Source organism: Neospora caninum, chromosome VIII (genome assembly GCF_000208865.1).
Source record: "Neospora caninum Liverpool complete genome, chromosome VIII".
NCBI lineage: Eukaryota > Apicomplexa > Conoidasida > Eucoccidiorida > Sarcocystidae > Neospora > Neospora caninum.
This window is the reverse complement of record NC_018395.1, coordinates 2,810,476-2,819,212: the sequence shown is the minus strand read 5'-3', so window position 1 is coordinate 2,819,212 and position 8,737 is coordinate 2,810,476. Positions and strand designations below refer to the sequence as shown.

Genomic DNA, 8,737 nt, shown 5'->3' with positions numbered 1-8,737 from the left:
GACGAACGGTGTAGACCGAGTGAAACAGAGAAGACAGGGAGAAAGGGCTGCGTGGTGTGTTGACACAGGAGCGAGCAAGGGGGAGGGCCAAGAAGGGGCAACCGGCCAGATGTGCACGGAAAGAAACTGAACCTACTCGGTGTCATGAGGGGGTGAGCGTGTGGTAGAAACCCTCGCGGGAAAAAGCCGAGGACAGGCTGCCCCGTGCTCTGTTCCAAGGCCACAACTCTTTCCCAGCAAGCGAGTACAACATCCAGTCACGTGGCGGTTTTTGTGGTGTAATGGCAGTAACGGATGGACTCGAGACGGAAGAGAAGAACAGGAAGAGCATGGCTGTACGGGAGCGAACTGCGCCACGCCAGTCCCTGCTTGTGAGAATTGCCAGGAGAGACGGATGTGAAAAAGACTTGCCGAGAAAGAGGCGAAGTTCAGAGCAACCTGGTTCGGTGGCTAAGGGATTTGGGCTTGGACGCAGGCAAACGGGAAGAGCAAGAACAGTATGGCCTCGGTTGTCGAGAGAAAAGAGTTTATACGAAATCCTAGTGTCACCGGTGAGACATGTTTGGGAAGACGACGATACACCATAAAATTACGGGAGAGTTGGCTGGAGACGAGGAACAAAGCGAGTGTCCAGCTGGGAAAAAGCTGATTATCGGGTCTGGGCTGTCGCCTTTTCGCGCGCTTTCTCGCTAACGGCAGTTCGTGTCTTGCGCCCTTGTGCAGACCTAAACAAAAAAAAATGAGTTAGTGTGCCAGGTAGCGAGACGCGTTACTCGACGGAATCGCCGTAGACCAGAAACGGAAACGACAAAATTCCAAACACAAGAGAGAATGAGAGACAGACGGAGAAAAGAGCAGGCGTCTACCTAGTCACGTGTGCAGACGACTCCAGAGAAAAGGCTCCCGAAAAAGCTCAAGCCGGCTGCTCTCCAGCTGAAGGGAATGCAGAGAGGCCCTGCTTTTATTTGCAAAGAAGGCAAGAAAACAGTAGCGAAAGGGGGAGTGAGTGTTCGTCGTCGAAACGGACACGCGAAAAAGAAAGAATTCGTCCAAAATGTAGAGAAACGCGCTACCTACCTACTTTCCCGGCGCCCACACGGCTCCGACAACAGCAAGAGATTCCCGTCACCGCTTAATAAGTAGTATGTCTGGAGGTCGACGAAAAGTGCCAGGAAATCAGATTTGTTTATTCAAGAAGGGAAATACGAACCTTTCAGTACGATTTGGCATTCCTAGCCCACACCTCGTTGAAACGGGGAAAAGAGAGCAGGAAATGGAGGCCAACGTTGTGTAAGCACCAACGCGTCGCCGAACAGAGCGCATCTGAAAGCCAACAGCAAGCTATGTCATCGTGGGTAGATTCCTGCTTCTTTCCTTCTTCGTAGAGAACGAGGAAGAGTCAATTGCCCGACGTCCTGCCCTAATACAGCCCTGTCCTCGCTCTTCGATACAAATGTGGAATTTTCCCTCCATTCTGGTGTATCTTATATATGGCCTAGGTACCCGAAATTCTAAAACCTTTGTGTCGGAAATACGCCTATGTTTCGGGTAAGTAGTCTATGCGGTATGGGAAGGTTAGTTTCCAGCGGACACCTCTGTCTATTCTGTGGAAGCCGCGATTCTCATGAAGGAAAGTGTCGGAAGATGACTCCCACCCCTCGTACAGTCCAGGAACCCCGGCCCACACAGTCAGACATCTAACACAGCTAAGGGCGCTCCATCACCAAGAAGGTGAGCGTTGTAAATTGATTCTATCTTAAAAGTTAGTTGAAAATAGCGCCGGTTTCTAGTAGTTAACACTCCCAAGCAGACATGACCTCGACAACAGCCAATGCGTGGCTGTTGCGTCCCGAACTCTGAAACTGTCACAGTTGGGACTTTCCGAACCTGTGAGTTTTTACTTTGAGGCGGGGGGGGAGGGGGGTGGGGATACACGGTGCTCACTACTACACTGTTGAAATCAAGCTTCAACACAAAGCACTGAAGCACTTTTGTCATGAAACACATCTGCGGATTCACAGCGGGTACTCAGGAACCATAATCACCAGCAGTGTCGTCAGAGTTGACTGCGTGAAGACACTACGCCCACACGCTCGAGGAACTCAGGAGAGCCCTGTTTGCCAGTCCCTGCTACTAGATCCGTTTTTCAAGGAAGTAGCAAAGTCTTTTGCAGAATAGTGTGTGCATACTTTTCCTCTTCCTTTGAAGCCGTGTATTAATTACTCGTTAGACCGTGTGAGCATGCGCACGTCAATTTGTTCAGTACCAAATAGTGGCTGTCGTTATCGTGAGTTTACATTACTCCAAAAAAGGTTCTTTCCTTCCGTACTTATCGTCCCCATATGGAGTCACTGTTTTCTTGCACGCATTCGTGGTATGAGGACGTGCGAACTGCAAACTCAAAGGGAAGGAAATCTTGGCAGTTACTTTTGCTCTTCTGTTCGTCATTGGCGTACGCATTCGCTAGCTCTGGTAGTTTCAGAGATGTCAGAATCACTCGCCGCCGCATAACCTGTGCAGCCGGAAACTTTGCAGGAAGAACCTGATTCTTGTGTCCAACAGAGCAGCACTAGGGGCCAACCTGGGTTGTTTAAAAAGAGGTGTTGTTTGAATTTGTCGCCTATTCGTAGACAGCGTTTATGCTTAAGGGGCCAGCGCATGTTTTGCGGCAATAATAGGCTTTCCATAGTTCTCTGAAATGTATAGTTACCGAGCTTTGCATACTGCTAGGTTCCCTGTCGCGACTGATGCTAACTCTGCTCGCAGGTACGGCTCCGGTGTTCTCCCGACCGGTGCCCGGTCTCAAATCGTCGTAAATCATATGCACATACCTATGTGGACCTATGTTCTTAAAATGCACAAGCCCGAGCTGAAAGTTGTGACACCGCTTAGCGTGCTCGGTTGGCATGAAGCCGAGAAAACGACGTCGGAGTCACCAAATATAAGATTTTGAAAGACAAATTTTACGAAGGCAAGTCTAGGGCTTCCATGACCGATTCGGGGCCTAGGTCCATCTAAGAAGAGGCTCCGGCCAAACGGAGCTCAAGGGAGTTTGCATTCGAAACACATCTGGATCCCAGACACTGTACATTCCTTTGGGACGCTTATGGTTGACTAACCATTGGTACCAAGCACGAAGGAATTCGAGACTCCAGATGACGGTCCGAATGTGCTCGTAGCGGTAGCTGGCTGCTTGGTGCTGAGCTGCGCCTCGCTGGATGGGGTCCACGGGCCAGACCGTCAGATGAATCGGATGTTGAAGGATGCGCAACACAGTCACCGGGTTTTTGGACTTTTCCGTCTCTATTCTGATGATTCTGAGGGACGAAGCCTCGTTTTCTGCAGATCAGATGTGCTGGAAGCCAAAAGACTTCCACTGATGTAGCCTTCTATTCAGCGACCATTCTGTACCTTTTTTGGGATTAGACTCAGCCAAGTCTTCATTCGCATTACGGCATATGACGGATTTTGCTCCATACTCCTCCGATACCGTATTTGCATTGACTTCTCTGGTGCAAAAAGTCTACCCTATTCAACTGCAACAAGGGGCTTCAGCCTGTGCTTGAAGTTGCAGGGCTCCCCATGCTTTGCTGGTCAGCAAACTGGTTCGCACCGAGTGAACAGAGCTAGACACCAACACTTCCTCATTTGGACAAAGTTGGGTGGCGGCCCATCTAGCTAGAGGGTTATTAGAGGAGTGTGTGTTCCCTAAACACACTGGCCACGTCGTTCATGTCCGGTGATTCTCCGAGGTTCTGTGGTTCGTTGACAAAAATCCCCTATCAGAAGAACGTTTACCTGAACTGCCGACGAGCTCTTCCGATTAATGTCGTGCTCGCCGGACGTATGTAACCGTGACCTCAGTGATTTTTCGAAGTCAGGCCAAAGCAAGAATTGCACGATGGATAGTCCCAGTCACAACAATGGAGCATCTAACAGAACGAACGACGCGTCTCGAGACCCGACCGAGTGTCTTGCCGAGAAAGAGTTATTAGAAACTGCGGACCTTCGGAACCCCCTGTCAGCTCAGTCAACCAATTCCTTTACGGGAGGAGATGTATGTCCTTTTTCACCAGCTGTGAATTACTCTTTTCATTCAGAAGACTCCCGTTCTGCAGCGCAGTCTTTCGTAATGTCGTTGTCATCAACGTCATTCGCGTCCATTGCGTCGGCGACATGCAGCGATGAAAAAGAGCTGAGTCCAGAGCACAAAACGGGCGACGCGTGCAGTTCGGAACACCCAACAGCCCCACAGCAGGCGAGGGCATTGCAGGAGCGTCACCCAGAGGAACATTCTAACCGAAACGAGAAGGGTATACATAAACTCTACCTGCCGGAGGCACTCACAACTATATCGACGAAAGGTGATGCCTCCCTACGTGCGCCTCAACGCGTGCAGAAGTCGAATACTCCCTTGCCTTCGAAATTTTTTGAGACCGATTATCCTATTGAAGGGCTTCTATCTCTCTTGTTAAGGAAGGATCAGGAGCCAGCCCGCATGACGGGGTCAGACAACGAGAAGAAAAATGATACCAGTGGGCACACATCAATGCACAGCAACTTTGTGGCTCTCCAAGGCACAGACCCGTCTGCCGCCGGAAACATCTTTATGACGGGAGATACACGCAGTGTTCGGCCGAGTCCGGCTGTTAGATATGAGAATAAAGAATGTATAGTTAGTGAATTTTCCCGGCTGTGGAAAGGCAACAAATGCTTAGGACCCCAAGAGGTTTCAGATGGGTCCGGTGGGCCGGCGCAGGATAACAGAACCCATATACCATTTTCTCTGGATGGCACCGAAAGAGAAAACACTTTGTTCGAGAGGAGCAAAGGACTGCCCAACCCGCATGCCATCGTTCTTGATGAAGAAAGCCTGTTTAAGGATCTAGCAGCAGCCTGGGACCTTGACGTAACCGAGGAGTCGGCGGCCGATAGGCACGGAAGGGCCGCCCGCCATAAACAGCAATCAGGTTCTCATTTCGAGAATCGCTACGGCATGGAGCTATGCACTTCCTCCCAAAACCTCCATATGACGGCAAATTCTCCTGACAGCTGCACATTTCCGAATTGTGACGGAACCAAGGCTCCACCGGCAGACATTGGCATTCCAGAGTTTCTTGGTAGACGCCGGACTTTTCCTGGTGGAGAGGTCGGAAAAATGGATTTCACTCAAGACATCAAATATCTCCCTTCTTGTGTAGTTAGGCATGAAAGCAACCAAGACAGTGATCCTCAGCGGCGTTATAGTGGACCGTTTGCTTTGCCTCCCTTGCCTTCGGATGAGGTTCTCAGTGCTCGTGACGTGTGGTGCTGGCACGGAACGGAATCTTTCACGCGAGAGATGCCTGCAGCTCCTTATCTTGAAGGGTCTTGCAGTCAGATGAGTTCTTTCCAAGCAGGTGATATTTCGGCCGAGCAAGCGACGACGCCCACAGACTTGAACACTTCGGGGAAGCATGACACATCGACCACTTCCAGTCGAAGTGGTGGACTGGCCAAGTACACTCTAATTGTCAACGTGCCTCCTATGACGACGCGGCAGGATCTGCATATGACCTTTAGCGCATTCGGCAAGGTCGAGCTTACTGTTGTTGTCTGCGACAAGGACCACAGGCATCCTCACAGGGAATGGACCGCAACTAGCGGTGAGGAGCTGGGCTTTATGGCCTTGGGAAACAATCCAGTACAGTACATGTGTAGCCCTATATTGTATTAAGAGAAGATCCAGATAGATTCTGCCTGTCGGGTGGCTCTCGTTACCTGCGCTACCCAAAAGAAACACAGACATTCGAATATAGACTAAACGGCAAACTCAATTACGGTGTTTGTGCGTGCCATTCCGTCTTCAGAGATGTAGCCTCTCTCTCTCGATGTGCTTCATTTTGAGTTTGGAAAGAATTTGGATGGTGTGGCAAATTTCGAGGCTAGATTAGTGTTCAAAGTTTATCGTCGTTACAGCGGTATGCCTCTCCCCTTGCGTTTCCGCTCATTTGTAGGGTACGCCTTCGTCCGCTTTTCCTCCTCCGCTGAAGCTGCTGCAGCTGTGGCCGCAGCAGCTGTCGGCAGCATTCGCATGCGGGGAAGCAGAATCAGGGCCACATGGGCGAAGAAGGACTCGCTGGCGAAGCATTCACAGGCCACCGATTCGTCTTGTGTTAGCTGCAGTGGCAGTATGGGCACAGGTGAGGCGATGGACAGAACCGATGCAGTGCTACTTGCTGCGTGGTCTCGGATTACAAACGCTCCGTAGAGGGGTTATCCCGGTGGCGATATGTCGTTGGAGGGTGAGGGTGGCTTATTCCTTTTACCCGAGAGCGGAGCGGCGTGCTGCCTACTCTTGTGGAGCATGCATCTATAGGTATTTTGACACGTCTGTACGCTTGAATATTCTGGACGCTCTTGTGACTGTGTGCTCAGAGTACTTCGGAAATGGAGGACCATGGCAGCCAGGGACCCCTTTTGCCCCCCTACCGACTCATCAGACATTGCCGCCACCACCAGAAGAGCCTCACCGCCTCAGTGGTGTGTCGCCCGCTGCCCCACTTCGTCAATCTCCAGGAGCGGGGAATTTGGAACACTGCAAAGTCCCGGTGGCAGCATGCCTCACCCCGCAATCGGCTCAGGATTTCGCGTGTCGACTCTGCCGCATATTCATTGCCTTCGACCCCGTCCTGCTACCATGCTGGCATATGTGTTGCAGCGACTGCGTACAGCAGTGCTTCCGCTGGCAGCCAAATCACCCCACAGAACCCGTTGTAGTCGATTGCCCCGAATGCGGCACTGTTTCGCCAGCTTCTGCGATCAAGAAAATCGATGAAGGTACGAATAAACATGCATCAACAGCTTTGCCCGTGCATGGATAACCAAATATCTGTATATATGCATGTACATAGAGGCGAGGGGGGCGGCTATGCTTGCGAATATGGGAAACTCTACGTGTCTTGTTTGCTGCGCCAGCTAGCTCTAGTGTTTCTCATCTGGCTCGTCTAGGGGATCACACGCGAGATGGTGCCTGTATATTGGTGCAAGCATTCAGCTAGCGTCAGGAGTGTTTTCAAGAGAAATATCGACTGTGTGTCATGCTTGCTTGTCTTTCTTTTGCTTGGTATGCAGCGGACTCGGGGCTTCTTTTGAGGCTGCGCCAGCTGAAAGACTCCGAGAGGGTATGTTGCCCGTTCGTCCCCTTATGCTGTTGGACTGGTAGAGCTACCAGTTTTGTCAGTCACACGTATTCTCACATGATGGCTGACGGCGGCTTGTTCGATGGCGATGGATATGGCAACTGCGGACCGGCTGCTTTCTCATCATCCCTGACGAACAGCGGGTCGAACCATCGGGACCAGACCCAGCTGTGAGGTTCCTTAGTTCCCAGGAAGAAGAGCATTCACCAGCCTCGGCCCACACCCCCGATGAGTATTAGGATTAGATACACGTTGTCCGTTCTTCCCTGCGCGGTCTCTCAACGGATGAGTTTCCTTTGTAATTGTGATGTGTTTGGAAATACCGAAGACATTGGAAGTACTATCCTTTAGAGAAAGGATCGTTTGTACCAATTGAAAACTAGCGTCGGTTAGCAAGTTGCCTCATCATCGTAACCCGGCAATGACTTGGTTTCTCCATGCTGGGCCACAGTGTCAATAGCGTGCGTGTATATAGGAATGTAATAGTCGTCTCCTGTATTTTCAATGCAGTTGGTGTGGCGAACACGGCTATCTTGCAACTATGTGTGTCCTTTTGCCAACTTCCTCGCTTGAACTGTAGTCCTTTGCCGTATAGGGCAGACGCTGAACAGACCTTGTAGGTGCGGCGATCCTTCATGGTCAGTACGTTTCAATTTCTCTTCCTAGAAATCAGGACACACGGGAGCAATGAACTTCGTCGAATTGTCAAGTTTTCAGTATGGCCTACTAGCTTTTTCTCTGTGGACGCCGGAAGGCATCCGTCGACAGGCCATGTATTATGACAAGGCCTCATGAACGGCCAAGGACTACGGCATCTGGTACTGTGTGTCTTGAGTTTCAATTAACAATTGCGCTACAGGTATGATGGGCCAACGGGGGACTCGAATTTTGGGAAAACTTTGGAGCCAGGCCCCTTTGCTGGCAGTGTATTTTCATTGCACTCCGTCACTTCTATTCTGTTCCATGCATTCATCCCGCTTCCCCCCGTGGATCAATTTCTTTCGGTGTTGCATCACACTGAGAACCACTTTCAGCAGACCCGATGGCGTAGAATAACAAACATGTGCCGTTTTCGGGGTGTACGCGAAGACAAGGCTGCTGCCTCGATCAATGCACGTGCTGAAAATGCAGTCCTCTCTGGAATGCAAAGTATCGTCTCTGTTCTCCACGCACATTCATGTAATTGTACGTTGCAGTGCGAGGTGGAACCGCCGTGAAACACGCAGTCCTTGAATGTTGAGACAGACAAGTGCCGCGAGCCGTTTCCCCAAGCATTTTATAAGGTCTGTGAATAAACATATGACAGCTAAGCGGAAGCCGAAGCGTGACGCCCATGCTTCTTCGGAAAACAATATTCAATAACCGGTGACGAGGAGTGTCCTTCTTCCCGTTACATATATGGATACTTTCGTATACTGTAAACGCAGTATACACATATGTATTTATGTACGAAAATTCTTTAAGGCCTTTTCACAAGTCACTGTTGTTGCTTCTACATGTGACGCAGACACTACACTCGTCAAGATGCTCATGAGGGTGTTCACTGTCTGGCGCGC

At 50.5% G+C, this 8,737-nt stretch overlaps 1 protein-coding gene across 1 annotated transcript; it reads left to right on the top strand.

The window, feature by feature from the left end:
• Positions 1–3,901: 3,901 nt before the first annotated feature.
• NCLIV_033600 (putative RNA recognition motif-containing protein) lies at positions 3,902–7,355 on the top strand (the record flags this gene model as incomplete). The annotated part of the gene is made up of 4 exons (XM_003883556.1): positions 3,902–5,645; positions 5,997–6,182; positions 6,418–6,819; positions 7,114–7,355. The coding sequence occupies 4 exons, from the start codon at positions 3,902–3,904 to the stop codon at positions 7,353–7,355; spliced, it is 2,574 nt and encodes an 857-aa protein (XP_003883605.1).
• Between the last annotated feature and the right edge of the window lie 1,382 nt (positions 7,356–8,737).